Source organism: Artemia franciscana, chromosome 19 (assembly GCF_032884065.1).
Source record: "Artemia franciscana chromosome 19, ASM3288406v1, whole genome shotgun sequence".
NCBI lineage: Eukaryota > Metazoa > Arthropoda > Branchiopoda > Anostraca > Artemiidae > Artemia > Artemia franciscana.
This window is the reverse complement of record NC_088881.1, coordinates 24117449-24143172: the sequence shown is the minus strand read 5'-3', so window position 1 is coordinate 24143172 and position 25724 is coordinate 24117449. Positions and strand designations below refer to the sequence as shown.

The following is a 25724-nucleotide window of genomic DNA, read 5'->3' as shown; positions in this document are numbered from 1 at the left end:
TAGATATCACCAACTTTTCTAACAAACCAAAACCTTGTGATATGTATGATGGTATAGCTCGAATGATTGTATTTGCATACATGACTTTATTCAACACGTGAACATAGAAGCAAATAGCGACGAAGACCACACTGCCTTTCCATCACAATTACCAGGACCAAGAAGAACAATAGAGAATTTCTCAAGACAGTGGGAAACAAGTCATGGTTGAATTTCACTGAGGTAAGGATGCTGGGACTGTTTTGAATTTTTTTAATTTTAATTTTATTGATTTTATCCTGCTGTAAGTTTTCTTTTCTTATATATTTTTGTATTGCTGAGGACGGCCCTTGGACATAGGGCCGAAATATTCATTCTAGTTTGTTTCCCACTGCCTTGAGAAATACCTTATTTATTTTTTTTTTTTGGTGTTTGGAAATAGAAGCCGACAGAGAAAAAGAAAAGATTAAAAAAAAGAAAGGGCCACCCTTATCAAATACAGATATAGAAACAAATTACAAAATATACCAGAGACAGTGAAAACAAACCTTGAAAAAAAAGCTGCGAAGTGGCTTTCATGAGTAAATTGCCTCTCCTCCTCTTCCATTATTTTCCCTAACCACGGAGAATGAACTGAAAAGTCTATACTGTGAAAACAAGAAATTGTTTTGGTGTCAGTCTAAAGAGGTAGCCAGATGTATGACAGAGAAGTCAGATTCTTATTGTTTTTCATGCCTATAAGTCCCCTAAGGTAAATTAGCTGTCTTATTTAATTTGTCCCAGTCCATGTTACATTTAGTCCTTCAAACCAAGGAGGGGTGCGCCAGACCAGACTTAGGGGACGATTTCTAAATTTGGCTTAATACCAGAAAGTTAATCGCCCAGACTTGCGTCAATTTTATAGATTTTGCTTTACGATTTCAAAAGAATTTTAGCGGTGTTAATGTAAAGTTTTAATGTATTTTGAACTTTCTAGGGTTACAGAGTTAATGTTCTGTTTGAGTTTTGACTGTATAATTATATAATTCCTTGGATTCAGCCACGTGTTTAAGTTTTCTTGGGTTCAATCTGTTAATGGCCGTCACTTGTCGATGTCTCTTTTCCCAAGTGTCCAGAAAAGTTCTTTTATGTGAATGTTTCCAAGGCCATATAAAACATTTACTACTGAGATTGGAAATTTCTCTGCTCGTGTAAGCCCAATTAATTCTTTTTTTTGTTCTTTGTTATATTTTGGTGGAATGGTAGAAATCACTTTGGTAGAAACGTAATGGTAGAAAAGATGTCGGAGTGTCAGGGTGTCCCCATTTGATCTCCGTTCCTCGTAGATTTTAAACATACATTTTTTTATAGGTATTTTTATTGAAAATGACTTTTTAGTGCTATCCTAAATAAATTATCATCCTAGATTTCTAAGAATACATTCTCACCCTCCCTGTATTTCTGCGAATTGACCTTAAGATTTTTGTTCGTAACAACTTACCAAAGGCTACTAGAAAACCCATTAGAACATATTGATGTATAAAAAACATTCATTTTAATGCATGACTCTTCTCTTATCATCGTATTCGTGAATCCCCTTGCAACACCATTCATAGCGCTCATCTCATAACAATTATACTTTCGTAAATATCTGTAAGCGTAACCACAAGAAAAAACATTAGGATAAAACTTTTAGACACCTTTTTTTTGAAAAAAATAACCAAAAGGCCCATTGACAATGGTATTTTAATAACAACAATATTTAGGTAGTACCAATCTGAGCAAATAAGAATTCTTCACAGAATTTTTTGTTCGGCATTCAATAAAATAATTCTACGAAAAATCTATTTGGCTAAATTAGTTTTAGCTAATTCTTAGTATTGGCAAAATCTCATTGTGAATGGGCTTCTATAGCATTCTTAATTTACGAAGACATCGAAATATCTAGTTAGGTTCCTTCTTAAGTCTATATCTAAGATAATGAGCTCTATATCTCATAGCTTTGTCTGAGCCTCTCTCGATTCTCTATCATGTGAGTATCCAGTCAGCGTTGTGAGTGAGTAAAATACAATTGGTGGATAAGATTGTAGTAATTTTTTTGATCAGTTTTGCCAAAGTTTCTCTTGGTGATTTTAACTACCTACGGTACAGTAGGTAGAGGGATGAAACAGTTGGTTGAGGTGGAAGGGTGTTGATGTTCTGGAACAAACGACTAGTATTGTGATTGCTATTTTGCATCAGTCAAGGTGTGGCTACGGACTGTGTTGTCAAATATATTCTAAAGGACCACCAAATGGCAGACGTTAAGAACAGCTTTAACGCTCCATTTTACTACAAGTGTCGATTATTAATTTCTTATTACGTTCAAAAATTGAATTTGAATTTTCAAAAATACTGAATTTAACTTATTGCACAGCTGATTTTACTTAGAATATGCAATGGGTGAGAGTTCAAATCTGGATACATGTTTCCAACTTCCATTTTATCGAAAAAACAAAGAAGGCCGAAAAAATATGAGTTAAAATTTCTTACCTCGTTCAGACCTCGCATCTGGTAATGTTGCCCAAAGAACAAACATAATAGGCGCCAAAATTATATAGGTAATTTGTTTCTTTGTACCTTCTGGCCACGACATATCAAGTGGCTTTGAACTATCATTCTCTTCTTCTTCGAAGGATTGAATATCTTTTCTTCCATTTGCGGGCAGTCCTCCATTTTCCTAAAATATCAAATTAATTATAACGTTAAAACTTGAAACTTATTTGCTTTGTTCGAGCTGTAATAACTTTTTACGTTGAATTAATCAAAAACAGAGCTGGTTTTAAACACAAACTTGATTTTACAAATAGAAACAGAGAAGTGGAATCCTTTGCACTTTTGAAACTTTCCCATATTTCATAATTACTGTCAATTAAGCAACTTGAACAAACAGTTCGTCGTAATGGAATCAAACGGTTTGTTGCAATAAACTGCAAGTAAAGAGGAATTCATTCTAATAGCAACAGAAGCCCTGAAAAGGGAGTCTTGATAGCAATATGCACATTAAAAGAATTTGCTGTTTTCTGTGGCTTAAAGTAAGTAAACTTTACCGAAATACCAGGAACTTCAAAGCATAAGTATTTTTTGCTACCTGTCTTTGGCTTAATCCTTCCTGAAAACTACTTTTTGTTTGTTTTATTTTTCAGAGTTATGAAGTTCTCAGAGTAGTACCATATTTTCGTCTGTGTTGCCAGTTTGATCCGTGAAAACAAATAAGTTAAATTTTAATTTCACAGTTGAATTTTGAATTTGATGGTTAAGTCAGTTAAATTTGCCAACAATCTTCTTCTGATATATCCAACCGTCAAGAAAGATTGGAACGGTGGAAAGACCGACCCAAAGACCTGGGAGAAAGGTGAGGACAGACTAAACCCCAACACCTGATCTAACTCCCTTATCCAATGTCAATGCCACTAGAAGAGTAATACCCATGCGGTGTATCACAGCCGTCAACAGAAGAAGTCGGAAATGCCATAAAACCCTTCAAACACTGTAGTAGCTTCGACCATCATGCACATTGGACATCCTCAAAAATAACTTGGAAAATCTTGAAACCCAACAATTTTAATTGAATTTGATGGTACCATATATATATATATATATATATATATATATATATATATATATATATATATATATATATATATATATATATATATATATATATAGAGTATAGGGTAGGAATAGTGTAGGCCCAATGACTATAAACGGACAGTTCATAGTCATTAGCCGGACCTTTATAGCCGGACCTTCGATTCCAGGTCTGGCGTTTCTTTCCAGAAATTTCTTCAAGACACAGGATTTATTAATTTTCTTCAAGATACCGGTGCATGTCACATAATAGGGGATTGCTTATTTATGCAAATGATTTCTTTGGATGTCAAGCAATGAGACTTGTTAGAGTTCAGGGACCCGCGAAATTAAGATGCAAACATAGATATTACATGATAATTTTTTTTTTATTGTTTAAAGCACCCACGAGGGGCAGGAAAAACCTTCAGGGGCCCCACGAAATAAATAATTTCTTTGGATGTTACGTAATAAGAGTTATAGCACTTAGAGCCCCGCCAAATCAAGATGCTAATGTAAGTGTTATATAATAGTATTTTACGTTTTTTGTTTGAAAACCCGCGAGGGCCAGGAAAAACCTTCAGGACCTGCTAATAAGAGAACCTTTTTTTTTTTTTTTTTAGTTTTTTTTAGTTTTCTTTTTCTCCTTTATTTTTCAGTTCTTTTCCTTTTTTATTTTTTTGTTCTTTTTCAGTTTTTAGTTTTTTTATTAGTTTTTAGTTTTTTTTTCTTTTTATTTTTTTGTAGTTTTTACCTTTTTTTAGTTTTTTTTAGTTTTTTTTCTTTTTTAGTTTTTATTTTCTTAGTTTTCTTTTTCTTCTTATTTTTCAGTTCTTTTCCTTTTTTAACTTTTTTTTCTTTTTTAGTTTTTAGTCTTTTTAGTTTTTTTATTAGTTTTTAGTTTTTCTTTCTTTTTATTTTTTTTGTAGTTTTTACCTTTTTTAAGTTTTTTTAGTTTTTTAGCTTTTTTAGTTTTTTTAGTATTTTCTTTTTAGTTTTTTTTTGTAGTTTTTACATTTTTAGTTTTTTTCTTCTTTTGTATTAATGCTAAAGCCAAGGTTCGAACCTGGAACCCCTCGGACCCAGAATCTGGAACATAACGCTTTACCAACTCAGCTACTTCGGCTTGAATACATTCGTTTTTGAGTTGGTATATGATGAAATAATTCAGACGTCATACGGAGACAGACAGACAGACACACAAACAAACAACTTATTCTTTCTTAAATACTTATAATGACGTCATATACTAAGCATCGTCATAACAAACATGACGACAACTAACTTCATGACGACATACAGCTCAATCCTTATAATGACGTCACTCGACAGACAGACAGACAGCTTATTTATCTATCTATATATATAAAAATAAGTTGTCTGTCTGTGTGTCTGTCTGTCAGGTGACGTCATGTTTCTGTGTCGACTGACGTCATGAAGTTAGTTGTCGTCATTTTTGCTATGACGGTGACGTCATTAAAGATATTTAAGACATATATGTTCACGTAGAAATCTATTAATGTTTAAGTTTAAAATGACTGATGAACTTACAATGGCAAAAGCCGATGAAGATGCTCAAAGAGTCTATGCCAAAAAACTTGCTGCTGATAGAGAAAGTCAGAAAAGAAAGCGTGCCGAGGAATCAAAAGAACAACAAGGAAACAGGCTTGAGGCTAAAGAACGCAAAACCGCGCAGTTAGATGAAGATCCACCTGGACAGCGAGAGTCGAAACATATCAAAACTGAAAATGATAGCGATGATGATTGGGTTTGGGATTTTGACTTGGATAAGGTCATCAATGCCTACCAGATTTTAGTTAAAAAAACAAAGGTTCGGCGATATGTATTTCATAGTGAAGCTGAAAAATAAAGAAGAAAAAGAAAACTGAAAAAAGAAAAAAGGTAAAAAACTAAAAAAAAAACTAAAAAGAAAAAACACTCAAAGAGAAATTACAGACCAGGACACAAATGAATATTGATATTTCCAACTGGACTTCCAACTGGAATATTGATATTTCTGGCCACGAAGACAATCTAAATAGGTCACAACTTTAAAGAAGAATTGTTGTTTTTTCCAGGGTGGTTATATCAAATCTATGGTGATCCCATGACAACAAGGAGAGGCTTGTATTGTCAGTGGCTAGAAAACAAGCAACAACAAGAATCAATATTTACAAGACAGCCAACTAGCCTTGCCAGGGCCAAGTAAACTTAATACATTGACATTTCTGGCTACAAGTGATCTAAATAGGTCAAAACCTATAGGAAAGATTGGAATTTTTCCCAGGGTGGTTGCTTTTTTCCCAGGGTGGTTGGATTTTAATTGAGTTGAATTGAGTTCATCCTGAGAAAAAAAAAAAATAATAAACACACAACTGTGATCTTCCTTCTTGAAAAAAGGTGCAAAATTCCAGATATCGCAGAGGAGATTATAGACCTCTGCTATAGGATTCTCTGATGTGCTAAGTTTTCTGATCTAATTTTCTTTAAGATCACTTGTTCTTTTTTCAACTTGGCTTACAGGAAAATATAGTTTTACTGAAGTTTTATCTTTGGTTAGAATATGTAGAATCACAAGCAGCACAAAACTTGGTAGTTATGTTTCGTAAACCTAGTATGGAATAGCAGTTAGGCACGCGCGCAGGGGAGTAATGGGTCTTTAGGCTAAAATGACGAAATATCGTAGTTGTTTATATTTCCTGCTTTGGTTTACAGTTTTGGTTTAATTCTTCCGTCCCATAACCCTTAACAAAATCTTAAAACCAACAAAAGAAGAATTAAAAAAAAATATATAGAGAATTTCAATTGCGGTCTTTAGCTAAAATGGCAACCGATATCGGGGTACCCACGATATCACAAGTCTAACTATGGAATTTGTAGTTTACCCCACAGTATAATAGCAAATATTAAATCCCAGTATAAATATCAATAATTCTCAATAAAATTACATAACAAATATTTAATAACGATAACCACGATTTTTCCATCACTAGAAGGATTCATTTTTTTTTTGCTAATAAAAAAGGTCATTTCCTTTCTCTCGAGGAGAAAAGCAGAAGAAACTTCTATAAATAACTCGTACCATTTGTGATACGCCATTAAGGTGACCCTTCTTCACCCCCTCTGGTGTGACAAATGAGTCGACTGGAGTTAGCTCAGTATCTTGACTCCCAGCTGTGCTTGAATTGTTTCCCAGTGGTGGAGTACTGCGGATTGAGTGATTATCAATGCCGTTCTGATGGGTTTTGGTGGCGTCAAGTAGAACCTTGAGCGATGCAATTGCGTGTAATTTATCTGCTTTCTCGTCAATTTGACCTAAAAAAAAAAAAAAAAAAAAAATCAGAAATTGAGTTTAGTTTTAAAGACCAAATATAAAACTAGCTTAGACAACTAATAAGGTTTCCTAATGCAATAATATCATTTTCAACTCCAGGTTCATACTCTTTATTTTTGGGGATGGGAAGGGAATAAGACGAACCGCAGAGTCTAAGAAGGGAGGCTTGAGAACGGCTAAAGAATCTATTTAATCTCCATTTAGATGCCTATGATTTCCGAGAAAGCACGATGAATGGAAAAAGACGTAAAATGTAAGTAAATTCTCTACTATTTGATTGTTTTTGATTATCTGTTGATTCTCTTTATGGCTATCTGTGGACAAAAGGACAAATTTTAGAAATGATGTTAAAACGACAAAAATTTGAATACCTGACCTATAAAATACTTCTGTAAATACATAATTACTTCTTATTGGAATGTTCACCCCCTCCTCTCCATATATATAATAGGTGCTTGTCCACTCTTATCAAAGGCCTATAAAAAAAACTTGGATGTTTAGTCTTTTAAAAGTATATTATCCAAATATCATATATTTATCTTAAAGAGTTATTACCACAGTGTTTTTTCGATTAAATTTTTATTTTGTATAGCCCTACCCGTATTTTTAGTAGGAGAAGACATTCTTCGTTTACCAGAGACCTCCAAACTTTTGATCCTAGAGCAAAAGGGGTAAACTGAAAGTGGCCAAATTTGTATTTATTGATTATCTATATAAATATATGAATTTTAGTATTCATTACTAACAGTTCGTTACCGCACAAATGTTTATTACGCAAGAATTGAACGAAAACAAAATATTTCCATCCTCCTGGGAAATCCCTGACGACGCTCAAGATGTCTCTACCGTTTGTTCGGCTAATCACACAAAGGTGATATTTTATCTTACATAAGAGAAAAAAAAATCTGCAATAAAAAGAGGGCTATCACCCTGGAATCCAAGTGAACAGAAATAAGATATTAGATTAATGCTCCCTCAAACGCTATTTAGATAGGAAATTTGGGTGTAAAAATGCACTTTTTGTGAAATCGGATGCCCCATCTATGCAACGACCAACCAGCCTTCCCCCATAATGGCTGCTGCGAAATTATCCATTTTCCAAAACATAAATATTGAAAAAAAATTAATAATGAAGTACCCTAACCAAAGACGAGCAGAAATAAAGTCAAATAATAACTGAAGCGTAAAACGAACATAAATCACTTTCAGTAAATGGATCCTGGGACGAAGAGAAATGGCAGAAAATAGTCAAGTTAGACTTAAAACGAATAGAAATTACCTCAAACAGGAGTAAGGCTATTCCCTCCTATTCGTACGAAGCCCTAATGCCATTTCCACTCTTCTGAAAACAATTTTTATTTCGGGATGTGTCTTTTTGTTTGTCATAACATCGATTAAATAAAAAGAAGAAAATCACCATAATAACCAAGGCTACTGAGAATAACTGATGAACCAAGACTTGCAGTTTAATCTATGTTTATATATACTACTGCTACTACTACTAACATCGCACTGCAGCACCAAGCCACCTGAAGCCAACTCAGCTACACAGGCTTCTCCATCTCAAAATATACAAAGCCTACCTCTTTACACCCTCAAAGGAAGTTCCCATTTCCTTTAAATTTTCTGTATGACATCCTTCCACCCCAGACGAGTACGATTTGCTTTCCGTTTAGCCCTAGACGGCTGAACGAAAAGGACAATCTTAGGCAATCTTTCATCCTTCACCCGCAAAACGTGCCCTAGCCATCTCAACCTATCTGTCATTATAGCCCTAGAAAGCGGGATTGAACCACATTTTTGTACAGCCTAGTGTTTGAAATACAGTCAGTCAGCCGGATACCCTGAACAACCCTTAGACAATTTCTCTCGAAAACATCCAGCAAATCTTCATCCACTTTTTGAAGAACCCATGCTTCAGAGTAGCTCCCAATATTCTAATCTTGGTTTGCAGACTTAACTTCCTATTCTTTCAAAAATTTTTAACCGCGAAAAAAACACCCTGAGCCTTAGCTATTCTACTTTTAACATCTTCACTGCTCGCACCGTCTTTACTAATAATACTACCACGGCAAGTGAACCTGATCAATCTTTTCGTTACCCAACGTCTCCTTTTCATCTTCACTCAGTCCCAGCTTTAGTTACTTAGTCTTCTTAACATTAATTTTCAAACCTAATCTAGCACCCCGAACTCACAAAACCTCTAAAAGCTCATTCGTTTGATCAAACTTTAATCTATGATGTTTAAATCATCAGCATAATCTATGGTGATCCCATGACAACAAGGAGAGGCTTGTATTGTCAGTGGTTAGAAAACAAGCAACAACAAGAATCAATATTTACAAGACGGCCAACTAGACAGTCCATGAGAGTTTTTCCTCTCCCATTTCATTCCATGGTCTCCCATTGGCTTTTCTGTGTTCCTTAAGACAAAGTCCCTCGAAATGATCCATATAAAGGGGGATGCAATACAACCCTGCTTAACTCCTAATTTAATACTAAACAAGCTGTTAACCTCATTTTCTACCTCAACCGCAGCACTGTTATTCTCGTATATAGCACCGATCCCTTTAATGTATTTGTCTGGTATACCTTCCGAGGATAAGACCTTTCCTAAATATTTTGTATCAACAAAATCGAACGCCTGCTCATAATCAGTAAAACTGAGGACCAAAGGTTTTTGAGAACTCAGGCACTTCTAGACTATTAGCCTAATAGTGAGATTTTGGTCAACACATCCTCTAACTTTTCTAAAACCGCAGAGTTCCTCCCTTAAAGCTTTGTCAACGGCATTTTTATTTGCTACCTACAGAGACTAGACCAATGCTTTGATAATTACCACAGTCACTATTATCACTTTTTATACACTGGTTTAATTAAGGTTTTTCTAAAATCGTTTTCCACTTTTTCAAAAATCATATTCATAATATTCAGTAACTTATTTCTAACCTCAGTGCCACCATATTTAAGAAACTGATTTACCACCATCAGCACCTGGAGCCTTAATATTTGTGTTGCGAGAGCAACACTTTGGTTTTGTCGTGTTTTTTTTTTTTTTTTTGTTCCTAGCACCCCGATTTCAGCTTATTGCTAGAAAGTGGTAAGGGTCTAACCTCTGCGGTTTTTACGGAAAGTGTAGACCTTAGGCCAGATTGATGAATATGACTTTACATTTTGGAAAGCTTCGTAGAACTCTTGCCTGGGGCCAAAAAGGATGGTTTTTGCTTGTCCTTGAGCCAGAGCCTATAGTGTGTGAAGTGAAGAGGAGTTGTATAGCCTATGTCAGAGAGGACTATCTGAAGTTATGCAGCCAAGCTTTCGTTTCATCAAACCATGTTTCTGCTTTCGAGTGGAAAGCTCCGTTCTAGCAGGCAAGCAGGCAGGCACCAGTTTCAAATTGAAGATGGACTAAAATCTATAAGTGTTAAATATATGCGACAGTTACCCTGCCCCACAGCCAATATATCTTCTTTGAGTGATAAATAGAAATATTTAGAGAAGCAAAAAAGCGGCATTTTCCCACGGGTCCGAAAGTGTTGCCGTGATTTCGGCTGAGTATATCATTCGGTTTTTCACACTTGGGATTGCGGTAGAGAAATGGTATCAGATGTGCCTCTTAAACTTTAAAAGTTCTTTCATTGCTAAAGAAATTAGAGTTTATCCTTTGCTCCTTTCTAAGTGATGACGTTAGAAAGTTGGCCTACGGCAAAAAAGTCAACTTTTGAACTAAGACAGATAGATTTTTTTTTTTTCGACGGCAGTCGATAGCTTTTGATGAGCTGATCAAAGTATATGTCATCCATTTTTTTGTACAAAAATTCCTTCATGAGATATACCAGTTTGAAAGTTTAAAGGGGTTGACAACTTCAGTAGTAAGGTACACACTGAAACCAAAAATAGGCCGATACCAATTATGAGACATATAGGGGAGTTGTAAGCAACAGTCGGCTGTTAGCTCATAATCATCCTCGGCAATGAGGGGTTCGCAACTCTTACTAGTTGGTGTACCTACTTTTTGTTTCCGTTGTATTTGATGGTAAGACCAATTTGGTTCCAGTGGTAAGACATGTAGGGGACTTGTAAGTAATAATCGGCTGTTAGGCTACAATCATCTTCAGCGATGAGGGGTTTGCAACTTTTGCTAGTTGCAATGAGGGGTTTGCAACTTTTACGAGTTGGTGTACCTATTATTTGTTTCCGGTGTATTTGATGATAAGACCAATTTGGTTCCAGTGTTGGTAAGTAAGACATGTAGGGGACTTGTAAGTAATAATCGTCTGTTAGGCTACAATCATCTTTAGCGAAGAGGGGTTTATACCTTTTTCTAGTTGGTGTAGCCTACCCATACTCACTGTAACCTAGAATTAAGTGTTTACGCAACGGCTACAAACGATCACGTAAAACAACGAGGCAGTTTCGTAATAATTAATAAAGTGTCATCTATGATAATTTGATCCTGAAAAATTACGGATATCTTTATAATTTCAACTAGATTATATAAGATATTGTTCCAAGTTTTCATTCGTCACGATGTCTACGATTGAAAATGATAAAGTTCAACTGGCTGCAAAGTCAATTTAGTCCCTTCTTTCGATACTATTTTGTTTTTTTTCAACGCTGAGGAATGGCCTTTGATCATCTGATTACTGATCAATAGCGAAGAAACAAAACCAAAGTGTTGCTCTCGCAACACTTTAGCCGGCGAAGCCGGACAAAGGTTGCCGCAACACTTCACGTTGCTCAGGCAACGTAGGTCTATTTTTTAATTCGTTTAGTACTATCATTAATTCTTCCTCTAAAAACAAATTTTCCTTCACATTCATGGTATCAAAATCTTTTTTTCTCTCTTTATCTTTTCCAGCAGCTCTATCTCGGCATAGCATATTCTCAAAATGTTCTGCCCATCTCTCTTGAGAACTTTTCTTATCACTTAATCGTGGCCCCTATCTTTGACTGGAACAAGTCCAGAGTGACTACTCCCTCGCAATTTATTAACATGCCATTACAATATTTTACTATTATGCAGTCTAGCTGCATCTTCCAGATCCTCAGCAATTTTATCCATGGCCTCCAGTTTATACCTCTTAGTTCATTTTTTAATGCTTTCTCCACTTTCTTTACATTCCTTTTGTTTTCATATGATCTATCACTCAGACAATTCTTGTACAAGCCCCTTCTCCTCTTTATTTAACATAAAGCTATTCACTAATATTCTTAGCTAGAGTCCTAACTTTCATCCCTAAGACACCATCAGTAACTTCACAAATTGCTTTTCTAAATTATTCCAACCATCTTCCACGCTGTCAAATTTTAAGCTATCAAGTTTAGTATCTAACGGTCCCTGGAAAGTTTCTCTTAAATTTTCATCCTCGAGTCTACCAACATCATAACTTCTCGGGAGGTAGTTACTCTTCCGAAACTTCAGCTTTAAATTAACCCTAGACGCTACATGATGGTTATCTTTTCTTTTAATGTCAGCATCAGCACTCCTATATATCCTTGTATCTTGTATTGATCCTGCCAGTCTTCAGTTTACAATAACATAATCAATAAGGTTCGCTGTCATACCATAACGTAAATTCATGTTAACTTATGGGCAATTTTATGACCAAACACCTTATTAGTTATAACTAGATTGTTTTACCTATAAAATTTCAAAATTCATAGCATTATTTGGACTTGTTAGAGTTATAAAAGGAAAAACGGTAAAATTCTAGTTAATTGACTTCTTGCTATCCCAGAAATGGTTTAGGTTAGGAAAATGAAACTTTCAGGGATGAATCTACAGACTAAAGTATGTCTTGGGAACGTATTTTGAAGCAACTGCCTCCACTCCTTCTCCCTCTAGAGGGCCCTGACCTTTGGTGACCTTTAAAAATATGTGTCTTATAAAAGTAAAACCTCGCAAAACAGATCTTCTGCTTAATTGAGGTACAACAAAATTGTTTTCAGCTTCATAACTTTGCTCAATTTCATTTTTTAAGGTTTTAAAGATATGCAAATACATTTCCTAATTTTGAAAAAAACATTGATATGGCTCAAAATTCTACTCAAATAACAGAAATTACATTTTCAGAACTAAAGGCAGAAAAAAGCAACTAGTAAGTGAAAATTAAGGTAAAATGTTGTTTTGTAAAAATTTCAATAGGTATAGACCTGTCATCTAGGCAAATTTCAGGGCCCTCTAGAGGGAGAAGGAGTGGAGGTGGGTACTTTAAAATACCTTCCCGGTACACACTTTAGTCTGTAGATTCATCCCTTAAAGTTTCATTTTCTTAACCTAAACCCTTTCTGAGATAGCAAAAAGTCAATTAACTAGAATTTTACTGGAAAAACATTTAAAATAAACTTTTTTTCAGTACAGTACAATAGACTTTCTGATCTTTAGAAAGGATAGTGGGCATTAGCCCTATAATCCTGTTTGTGGTAAAATATGTTCGTTTTAAGTTAAACTAGACTATTTACTGTAATTTCACTTCTTTGATTTAGTAGTAATATTAGTATTAATTAGAGTAATAGTAGTAAAAGCAATAACACTAGTATTAGTAGTGGTAAAAGTGGCTGTAGCAGTCACAAACAGTAGCAGTCACAGTCGCAACTATCTGCCGTCACAAATAGCCATATTCACCATCGAAGTCACAAGTAATCATAGTACCTGCCACAAGCAGTCAAAGGTACTTGCAGTCAATAGTAGTCAGATCCATAAGTAGCTTCAGTCGTAAGTAGTTACAGTCACACAGTTCGCAAGTACCCAGAGCTCTGCTTGAAAGTAGTCGCTGTGACAAGTAGCTGTCACCAGAAGTAGTCGCAATCGCCAGTAGTCACAACACAAGCCACAAGTAGTCGCATTCACAATTAATCGAAGCTGCAAGTAGTCGCAGACGCGAAAAGTCAGAGTCACTGTCAAAAAGAATTGCAGTCACAGTTGCAAATAGTCAAAGTCAATAGATGTTAAATTCACAAGCAGTCATAGTCGCAGTCACCAATGATCGCAGTCACAGTCACAATTATTTGCAGTCACGTGTAGTCGCTGTCGCAGTCACATTTAGTTGCAATCACGGTCGCAAGTAATCATTGTTGTAAGTTGTCACAGTCGCAAGTAGTAGTAGCCAATAGTAGTCACGAACACAAATAGTTGTGGTCGCAGTCATGAATGGTGGCAGTCACAAGAAGCTGGAGCACAAGTAGCTCGAGTCACAAACTGTTCCAGTGAAAAATGGTAGTAGTAGTAGTAGTAGTATTAGTATTAGTAGTAGTAGTAGTAGTAGTAGTAGTAGTAGTAGTAGTAGTAGTAGTAGTAGTAGTAGTAGTAGTAGTAGTAGTAGTAGCAGGAGTAGTAGTAGTAGTAGTAGTAGTAGTAGCAGTAGTAGTAGTAGTAGTAGCAGAGGTAGTAGTAGTAATAGTAGTAGTAACAGTAGTAGTAGTAAGAGCAACAATAGAAGCAATAGTGGTAGTAGTAGCAGTAGTAGTTATAGTAGTTGCTGGATTAATAGTAATAGTGGCAGCAGTAATAAGAGCAGTAGTTTAATAGTAACAGTACCAGTAGGAGTAGTAGCAGCCATGAAAAACTCAACTTAGTACCCTTAGCCGTTCCGAAGATATTGCAGATCCACACACCTTAAGTCTCACCTCAATTTCCTTAGGCTTTTCGGACACACCCAGGATCAATGTTCCCTCAATTTAGCAATAACAAACCCTACATTTAAGCAACTGAAAAATTGCAAAATGTACAATCCTTGCTACGCGAGCTGTGGGGGAGTCTTGTCATTCTTGGAGGCAACGCTATTCGACTTTTTGACTATTTTGGACAAATTGGCCATATCATAATTTTGACTATTGTTTGAGACACCAAGGGCCATAATTAAAGCTTTGACGCTTCTATGCCAAAATAAATCACATCAGTCCAGTTTTTGTTAAGAAAAAAAAATCACTGAGTGATAAATTACGCACCTCCTGACATTGTGCATCCCTTCGACTAGGCCTAGTGGACCTATTGGTAAATCCAGGCCTGGGGACACCCAAAAAGGACCAGGTCGATGGACTGTTTAGGAGCAAATGTGCCATTGCGCCGCACTACTGTCTTTAAAAACAGGGAAGCTCAATACACAGTTTTATAAAAATTTGCATTAATTAGCTATCTCAGAATTTTCAATGGATAGTAAATTTACCCTGTCTGGGTCAAAGACTATAGTTCAATACCCCGTATTGGCTGAAAATATCATTTTGCTATGGCAGTGTCCTTGTGGCTACTTAAGAAGGGCACTAGAGCCTCTAATTTCAGTTCAAATTAGTCTTTTAGTACCATTGGTTCGTAGAGGTAATCCCTGGGGAGGGGACAAATAAACGCGCCTATGGTTTTACTTTTCGAAAAGAAAAATTGCAAAAATCTACATTTTCGTAGATGGGAGCGTCAAACCTGTATAATAGAGTTTTTCGGTATTCTGCTGATGAGTGATATAATTTTCATTAAGATCACTGGTCCCTTGGGGGTACTTTCTACCTCTTTTTTAGGCTCGCAGCCTCTGATGCGTAACTTTAAACTTGATGATTTTGTATATTTGGAATGATTATGAAAAGCAGATTCTTTTGGTATATAAATCGTTAACGAAAATCCTTTTTTAGAGTTTAAGCTACTATTAACCCTGTTCGCTCCTTAGCTATAGTGCGTTACCACAAATTACTTGATAATTGTGTTTATGTCTCAATTTGTTCTCTCTGGGAAAATAAAATAAATAGTTTGCCATGTTATGTGCATTTTACTCCTAAGATTTTAAAAGTAACAAGAACTAACTATTATTCAAACTTTTCGCAGCAATTCGCAACTTTTTCGGAAGGCTTTATGAGTCATAGTGTGATTGTTGGAGGACCACATACGATCTGTATGCTGATTGTTTTGAAGGCCTACTCCTCAGTTAGAGATAGAGCGCTGTCCATTGCAACGTATATACTCAGCCCCTGTCTTAACTTCCTGGTCTCTGGAGGGTAAGATTTTATCCTGATCTGGTGTTCGGTCTTTTTTATTCAGTCCTGCCTCTGGGATTCTGGTGTATGTGAAGTTGTCTAGTGCAAAGGCCCCTGGCTTTAGCATCTTGGATTCCTCTGCCTTTCAATCTTTTATTTGTTTTTCTGACCCACCAAACTCTTAACTTTAATTGATCTATACCTCTTAAACGAGAACAAGGGATCCCTCTTAAGGAGAAGAAAAGAGTTTTCTCAAGTTGTTGATCTTCTGTTGTTTGTGAAAGTAAAACAATCGCTTGTGAGGGTGTGGTATTATTCCACCTTCGGAGAGGTCACGACATTCTTTTGGCAACTTCAGCTTAGAAAATGGAAAGTTTTATTTCTTTGTTTTAATGAAGGAATTTTTTATTCTTCGTTCTCCAAAGTATTGTTCTTTTTTTTCACTTGAATCTCTGTGTTTATCCCCCCTGGTCTTACAAAAAAAAGGGAAAAAATATGCAGAAGAATGAAAAAAAGGAGATTCGTCACTGCTTTCCATGCAAAAAAATAATCTTCTTTATTACTCAAGATGGGGGACTGTAGTTATTCCGATGGTGTTTTGGCTTTGGTGATTCAAAAGACACAGTTTCATTTTCGTCTCGGCACTATTTTTTGGGGTTTCAGGCTGTTTTTCAGAATTTTGGTGCAGTTCTTTTTTGGAACAGACTTTTACCATTTAACCGAAGGAATACCTATCATTCCTAAATCAGGTTCAAATGGCGATTCTTGAAAGTTTTTTTTTAGCACGTTTTTAAGTTTTCGGTTGTTACGGACTAGGACCAAACTCTGAGCCATACTTTCTAAATTAAAATAAATGATAATTTTTTCAAAGAAAAGTAAAGGGCCATGTTAAAACTTAAGACGAGCAGATATTGAGTAACATAGTGGTTTAAACTTGATACGAACATCAATTGCTATTGATGAATAAATAAAATCCAAAGCGAACTGATCTTATAGGTCTATATCGTTCTACCATTTACTGATAGCAATCTGTGTGCGGAGTAGTGTAATTTTCATTCGTTATAATCAGAGACTTCAGCTGGGAGGCTTCTAAATTAATTGGATTCAGTTTTCTGTCCTACATAGATTCTGAAACATATATTATTTTGGTATCTTTCTCGGAAACTGACTTTTTAAGATCAGACCTATAAGATCCTATTAGATCAAGCTTATAAGATCCTAGAAGACCTATAAGATAGACCTATAATATCAGCAGCGAAAAAATCTAGGCTGGCATTAAAAACGTATTTTTAAATCATTTTCCTTCATCTCAATGAATGGCCTCGTTTTATTACAATTCATTTATCAGTCCTGGTTGAACTTCGCTAAGGTAAGGATGCTGGGACTGTTTTGAAAAACTGTTCATTTTAGTTTTATTGATTTTATCCTCTTGTAAGTTGTTTTTTCTTAGTTGTATTGCTGAGGACGGCCCTTGGACATAGGGCTGAAATATTCATTCTAATTTGTTTCCCACTGTCTTAAAAAAATTCCCTATTGTTCTTCTTGTTTTTGGTGTTTGTGATAGAAAGGTAGTGTGGTCTTCGTCTTTTTTATAATCACAATGCTAATCAGGGTTGATAAACAATAGCGGAATAACGCCCGCTCTCCTTATTCTCAACCCCTTTAAATACCTTGGGTTTCATTTTTCTTTTATAGAAGTTGTATTTAAAAAAAAAATATTTTCAGCTAAAAGTAAAAAGTAGCATTAAAAATTAAAATAAACATAAGTCATTACACGTATGAAGGGGATTCCCCCCTCCTCAACACCTCACTCTTTAAGCAATTTTTTTGAGTACTTTTAAAGAACTTCCTATTGTTCTAATTAAACGACCCCTGTGTTTCAGGAGTCGTTCTTATGGAACTGAGACAAAATTCAAATTTCAACATAAAGAGAGACGTATTGAGGAGGGGCCATCCCCTTCATACAGGTAATAGATACTGTTTGTTTTAAGTTTTAATGTTGCTCTTTATTTTCAGTTGAAAAAAACTTGTTTTTTCATTTACTTTTTGATCGTTTTTAAGTAATGCCAGGAAATCTGGCCCCATCTCCACGGAAATATCCTCTAGACAATCCAATCCCGGTGAAAGTTCACCCTGGACAATTACCCTTAACAACTCCACGCACAAAATTGAGACGGAAAAGAGAAATCAAGACTTTTAAAAACAATTTTTATAGGCATTCATCAAATTACTCAGTGTATAATTTCCCAAAGTTCAGCCCCTGGAAACTTCCCTCCCTATAGAAAAATCCCCTGTGGAAAAAAACAGCGAAAATCCTCCCCACCCGAAGATACATACATACTTCACAATAACAAATACTATGTGTTAAAAAGGACAAATTTTATGACTTAAAGACCTTGCACCTGGGGCTGGGGGGGGGGGCTATATTATATCTAAAGGCATATTTATAGGGCCTTTCAAATATGATGAGTAAAATGAATATCTCAAAATCTTGATTGGATGACTTTGGAAAAACACGTGCGGGGGAGGGGGCCAGGTTGCCCTCCAATCTTTTTGGTACCTTAAAAACGGCATTAGAAGTTTTAATTTCTATTTGAATGAGCCCTCTCAAGATGTTCTTGGACCACTTGGTCGATCACCCCTGGAAAAACATACAAAAAAAGAATAAAAAAAAAAAAACATTCATCCGTGATCTTTCCTCTGGCAAAAATACAAAATTCCACATTTTTGCAGATAGCTGTTTGGAACCCCTTCAGAAAGGCTTTCTGATACGCTGAATCTGATGACGTGATTTTCATTAAGAATCTTAGGCTTTAAGGGGGTATTCCCTTTTTTTTCAAAAATCAGGCAAATTTTCTTAGGCTCGTAGTCATTAATATATAAGACTAAACTTAATAAAATTATATACTTAAAATCAGCATAAATAGCAGATTCATTTGATATATATAAATGGATATCAAAACTCCGTTTTTAGAGTTTCAGTGTTTCGGTTACTATTGAGCCAGGTTGCTCCTTACTGACAATTGTTACCACGAGCTGGTTGGATTATATTTTTGGTTTATATAATTTCAAAAGTGTTATTTCTATTTGTCATAAAAATAAAAAATAAGCACTATAATAATTATTTGTCCGTCCGTGGCCGAGTGGTTAACGCGCCGAACTCACGAGCGAAGGGTCGCTGGTTCGAATCTCGGTGGTGCCGACCGTTTGGTTTAGGACGAGGGTTAGTGGCGTTTCCCCGTAAGACAAGCCAAAAGTCCACCCAGCTTCAAATGGGTACCTAGAGAAATCTAGGGAAAAGCACGGGAAAGCGTCGGATGGCTTGCCCCCAACCACGCATTGCACCCCGGCCGAGGGCAGAGAATCAGGAGATCGGCACCTGCGCTACGCGAACCCTAATCGGTTTGCATGCGAAAGTTTGCTTGCTTTACTATAATAATTAAGAATACTGGAAAGAATTGAAGAAAGTAGAATGGTCGTTTAACACTTAATTATGATAATTCCTGTAACACTCAATGTTTTTTTTTTATTTTTTTTCACTGTCATAATTGCAAAAGAGAAATAAAATACATTTCTTTCCACGAAGGCATAATTAACACTCTGATCTTAAGAAGGCTTAGGAAGTGGTAGCCTTAACCCTGTGTGTTGTATTTTATGTTTGTATTTGTATTATGTTTATATGTGTATTTTATGTTTTTTAAAGTCGTAATTGATTGCTCATTTTGATTTCTCTTCGTTTTAAGAATCATTTATTTATATGTATTTTATTGTTATGATTATTTATTCGTTTTAGTTACTGTTGTTGTTTTTTTTAGGGGGGGGGGTATTATTTATTTCAGTCTCATTTCTATTCGTTCTAGCTTTGAATTATATTATGAATTTATTTTGCTTCATTTTTTCAATGTTAGTAAACAGGGTTTTATTATTGGTTAATACGGGGAATGTTTGTGAACCCCTTTCGACTTTCCTTCTTTAGAATCAAAATTTACGACTGTAATTTCAACTTTGAGGATAATTTGTTTATTCAGATGACATTTTCAATCCGCAGTAGTTTTTTGAAACAAATGCTTATCATCAAAATTTACTATAGCGTTACTGGTGATTGGAGGGATTATTAATTATTGGTCATAGAATTCTAATCGAGGTGTATTCATGGTCTGAAATTTAAAGGAGATCGAAATAAAATTTATTCGAATTGGTAGCCCAATAATCAATGCAATATCATTTTCTCCCAAAATTTATTGTCTTCGCTAAGGTCCACTTGGTCTAGTCTAATTACCCAAAATTTCCCCAACGATCAAAAAATAACCGTGCTAAGACTAACGGGCTCTCACGAATCGATTCAGCCAATTTTTCCAAAAATAATTTTGTTCCTCTCGGCTCGTTTGGCCCACTAAGCTGCTAGCAGATCGAAAACAAAACTTGGACATATTTTGAGCGTCGTTTTTCAATATAACAGTTTTTTTAATATTTGTTTTCATTGAGGTCAACTTGATGCCATGTTAATGGAAGCCAATCTAACGAAACAAAGTTTGTTGATCCAATTTCAGATGAAGGCCTACCATAACCCCACAATAAGCATCTTCAGGATAGTCTTGATTTCATGGAAATTTACCTAGCCATGTCTACAGGGCCTGTAAGTTACAAGCCGAGAAGAAAAAAAATTGGGCTCATTTTAGGTCATCATGGATCGATACAGGCCATAAACTAGTTACTAATTAGTTTTCTCTATAGGGCTCCAACTGGCCAAGAAACCTCTGAAAGTCATTTTCAAGCCAAATAAAGTGGCAAAACTCATGATGGTGAAGTCTGTCCGTCCCTGATCGTTTTGCATTTTGTTCTTGAAGGAACAAAAATATTCAAAGTCAAGTGACTAAAGTATTAGTTTGCAGCTGATTAGAAAAGAATTTTCGCCATACTTTTCTGTGAAACATTCATGCTTTTTATGGACTTTATGGATGGACTTATAATGGACTTTAATGGACTTTAACCCAGTGGCTTTAATGGTCCATGCTTTAGTAGTCCATGCTTTAATGGACTTTAACCCAGTGGCTTACTGATAAAATTTTAGAGCTTTTAAATTAAAATTTTCGTTCCTTCTTCGAACAAACCAATATGTAGGCCACAATAATATTTTGGAACACGCAAACAAAATATCTAAGTCCTTTTCCTCACCCCAAATACTCCCTGACATTTTTGATTCGATCTTTGTTGCATTCCTGAGATAATACAGATGTGTGATTTTGATAGGCTTGGTAAGTATACTGTCCTTTGATTTATCTCACCTCTTCACCAAGAATAGATTCAAAGTTCCACCTGGGCTAATAGGGTCAAAAAGTTCTGGCGGAAGACGATTAAAATGTTTCAGCTCAATCTCCACAAGTAATAGTCAAAATGTTGCAGGTATAGCGTTCTGCTACCCAGAAATTTTCAAACTGATCCCCCAAGCTGTATCTTACATATTGCAGATACTGCACTGTTATTATTATTTACAACTCAATGTAGCGCCAAACCACCTGAAGGTAACACAGTTGCACACGCGTCTCCTCTATCCCAATCTATACAAAGACTCCACCTTTAGCCCATCCCCCTTCCCCATCACTTCTTGTAAAAGCGGTGGTCGTAAGAACAAAGGGAGGGGGGTCGTTCAAATTTAAACTGAAGTTCTGATGTCTTTTCCAAGAGTCAAGAGTGACTGAAAGGGGCCAACCTACTCCCGTGCCTTTTTTGCTACCCCAACCATCCAAGGCATTTGAGTACTGTTTTGAGGCTGTCCGCTCAGAGTAGAGAAAAGTAGCCATATCCCTCTGGATTTGCAAGACCCCCAGAAACCCAGAAGTATGGGTCATAAATTATGCAAATTGCTTGCCAATTGCTAATAGATAGATTTTACGGTGAAAATGTGGGAACAAGTTTAATGTTGGGTTTCCAATGGCTTGCAACTTTAAGGGATTGTTCTCTAGATTAAAAGGATACCTCATTTTTAGCGGAAGGAAAAAGGAGGGGGCTAGGAGCCTGGGCAAAAACTGTTTTGTCCCTGTAGTTGGAAACTTACAGCCCTAAGTCCTTGGATAACGACGATCTAATGCTGAAGAAAAACTACTTCGGTTCACGGTCTTACAAGTACGACAAATCAACACTTTGAGATTAATGTTTTTTTTTTATTTATTTTTTTTAGAGAGAGAGAGTTTTGTGGCGGAGGGTACAAGTGGACTCTTAGCTGCAACTTGAGGGAGGGGATATAGATAAATCAAAATACATTATGGGTATCCAGTAATCAAAATATCATATCTACAATATCCCAAAGACGGCTTTGGTGATGGAATTGAAATCTTTCAGGTATCATTTGAACAGTCAGGATGGAGGGCAGAAGGACTTCAATCTTTGTGTTGGGGTAGGTGCCAAACAAATTTTGTCTAAAGGAAACCAAAACGTTATCTGTTTTAGTCGTTTATTTGTTGTTGTATATTTTTGTTTTTTTTTCTTTTACACACAGTGGTGAGCAGACTGGAACGCAAGTAAAGTTTAAAAAAAATTAAATGTCCAACAAAACAAATTCTTAGTTTTACAATAAACAATGTTTTTCTTATGAAAGTAAAGAGCAAAATACAAATGTAGTAGTTTAGTGAAAACGCAAAACCAGCGTAGAAAATCAAGAATATTGCTTAACAGGCCCAGAAGTATTTAATAGCTAACAGGATATAACACACTAACGTAAAAGGCTTTGTCTTCAGCGTGGAATAATATTGATGATATTGGCATAATAATACATTATATTTCTGTAACTCATTAGAAGCCCTAGTAGTGGTATGCAGTGTAAGCTATGATAGTAATGCTACTAGTATATAAGGTGTTAAAATGAAGAAATACACCTAAATCTTACTTGAAATCAAGAACCAATAAAACCTTATGTAAACTCTAGAAACCCTCTTATTTTTGTTTCTTTAGTGCGAAAGATTTCTGGTTAAGATGAACATTTTTGATGATTAGTCTATAGTCTTAGCCCTGCCAATGTAACTTCACTTCGGATTTCTCTACAAAACAATCGGGAATAATCTTATGTTAAACCGAAAAAAGAGCATCAAAAGGCATAGAAGATTTTTTTGTTCGTTTTAAGTTTCTACTTTGCTCTATACCTTTAACAGGTAATCTTTTTTTTTTCAAAAGAAAATCGATTTAAGTGAAATCAAAATTTTAGTGAGTCACGTTTTTTCTTTAGTATGCTGGGATACACTGTACTGTGTTTGCCGCAAGTAGTCTTTAAAGATAATTATAACCATTTCTATGCACCGAAGTTCAGACATTTTCGGTTGCCCCTCTTCTTTGTGCTAGTCTTCGAAATCAGGTCTTTCAGTTTTTCTTCGACTCACAAACTATACTATTGATGTGATTTTTTCCTGAATCCACAAAAGTAAACGGCTGATTTAATGACATCTCCTTTCTGTGAAGAGGAAATGGGTGACCTATGACCTCTCCCCTCAGAAGAGAGAACAATTTGCCTGGTAAGCCTAAAATTGACAATGAGTTCAAATTGCCGTTTTCTGTTACAATTCACTTCCTTCCTCAAGTTAAAGAGGGTGGTCAATCAATCAAATTGGAAATGTCGTGAGGAAGAAGAAGACGAGGGTGTTAAAACACAGCAAATTTTACATATGAAAAAGTATTTAAAACCACACTATGCACAAATAGCGATTCATAAAGTATTTAAATAAAAACCATTTTTTTTTTAAACTGAAAGTAAGGAACAACATTAAAACTTAAAACGATAAGAAATTATTCCGTATATATAAGGGGCTGTCCCCTCCTTAGCGCCTCGCTGTTTACGCTAAAGTTTGACTCTTTGTCACAACTCTACTTTTTAAGACAATGAAACTTTAGCGTAAAGAGCAAAGCGTTGGTAAGGGTACAGCCCCTTTCATATACGGACTATTTTCCTTTCATTTTAAGGTTTAATGTCGCTCCTTACTTTCAGTTAAAAAAAAAACCCTATTTTTTAATTTAATTTCGGAGCGTTTTTTAACTAATTCGGGTGCGAATTTGGCTCTCTCTACATGAAAAAATGAAAAAAAATATATAGTAATTTGGCAGATTTATTCCGTATACGAAGGGTTGCCCCTTCCTCAATACCTCGCTATTTACACAAAAGCTGTTAGCACTTTCAAAAAAGAGTCCTATTCCAATTAAACAGAAAAACCTGGTTTCAGTTTTGTTAAACAGTCCAACTTTAGCGTAAAGAGGAAGGTGTCGAGGAGGGAGGAACCTTTCATATATAAAATAATTTATGTTCGTTTTTCATATAATACCGGTAAATCTGGCTCACCCTTTATAAAATATGTTGCTTACCCTTTATAAAAGGTTTTGTGGAGGAGTAACACCTTCACATACGAAATAGTTTCCCGTCGTTTTAAGTTTTGAAGTTGGTCCTTACTTTCAGTTGAAAAATATTGTTTTTTTTTTATTCAATTTGTGATTATCTTTTAAATAATGCCAGTAAATCTGGATGTTCACCCATAGAAAAATCCCTCCTCCTCAAGGTTTTATTCTCTAAACAATTCAATCCTTGTGAAAATTTACACCGGACAATTACCCTTAACGTCTCCCTTAAGAGATTCCCCTTAAGAGAAAGTAAGACATAGAAGAATTTCGTATAGGAATTCTGGTAAATTCTCCCAGAGTAAAATTTCTCCTAAAAAAATCACCCCCCGAGACTTTCCTTCCCATAGGAAATTATCCCGGTGGAAACTCCCATCAGAAGAAAATACCCCTCCCTCAAAAAATTTATGCATACTTCCCATTAACAAATGTAATACGTAAATAATGGGCAAATTTTGTAGCTAAAAGACCTTTCCCAAGGAATGGGGCGGGGGGGTCATGATATCTCTAAATGCATAGTTATTCGGCCTTTGAACTGTGCTGAACAAAATTTGGATCAGACGATTTTAAGAAAAAAGAGGCATGGGAGGGGGGCTGGTCGTTGTCCAATTTTTCGGTCACTGGAAAAGGGCAATAGAACTTCTAATTTCCGTTTGAATGAGCCTTTTCATGATATTCTAGGCTCACTGGGTCTATATGATCACCCCTGGAAAAAAAAACAACAACAAATAAACACCCATCTGTCATCTTTCTTCTAGAAAAAAATGCGAAATTTAAGATTTTTTTTCAGGTGAAACCTGTACAGTAGGCTTTTCAGATACGCCAAATCTGATGGTGTGATTTTCGTTAACATTTTATGACTTTTAGGTGATTTTTCCCCCTTTTTTCAAAAATCAGACAAATTTTCTCAGGCTGTAACCTTTAGTGGACACAACTAAACTTAATAGAACTTATACATTTGAAATCAGCATGAACCTACAGTTTTTTGGTAAATCTCTTAGCATTAAAATTCAGTTTGTTAGAGCTTCGGTTACTATTGAGCCGGGTCGCTCCTTACTTACAATTCGTTACCACGAACTGTTTGATACCACTTCCTCTCACAGAAAACTTCGCCATAGAAATTTTATCAGGATGAAGTGCACCCCTTCCCCTGCGTTAAATTTCCTCCAGGCAGTTCCATCCTTACTGAGAATCCCCCTGTAAAATTGCTTGCCGACGATTCAGCGTGAAAAAATCTCCTTACCATTCTTTCATTTGAATAAGACTCTAATCTCTAATCAGTTTCTCGACCACTCTTAAAATACTCCTTTCCGTGGAATTATTTCCCAGAAAACAAAACAAGCGGGAAAAATCCCCTGGATGATTCCCATGGAAAATGTCCGCATGTAAAATTTGGCAAAGAAAATGTAAGACAATTAACAAGAATTTCGTATAGTAATTATGTCAAATACCCCCAGTGTAACATTTCCCCCGGAATATTCATCCCCCA

The 25724-nt window shown here is 35.7% G+C and overlaps 1 protein-coding gene across 2 annotated transcripts in view; it reads right to left on the bottom strand.

The window, feature by feature from the left end:
- Positions 1-453: 453 nt before the first annotated feature.
- Positions 454-25724, bottom strand: part of LOC136039456 (sodium/potassium/calcium exchanger Nckx30C-like) — a 71409-nt gene continuing 46138 nt past the window's right edge. For both annotated transcript variants that reach the window (XM_065723220.1, XM_065723219.1), the window contains exons 3-4: positions 6650-6882; positions 454-2677 (exon numbers count right to left, since the gene is read on the bottom strand). In XM_065723220.1, the coding sequence (XP_065579292.1) occupies positions 2477-2677; positions 6650-6882 (434 nt within the window). In that variant the 3' untranslated portion in view covers positions 454-2476. The remainder of the gene's footprint in view (positions 2678-6649; positions 6883-25724) is intronic.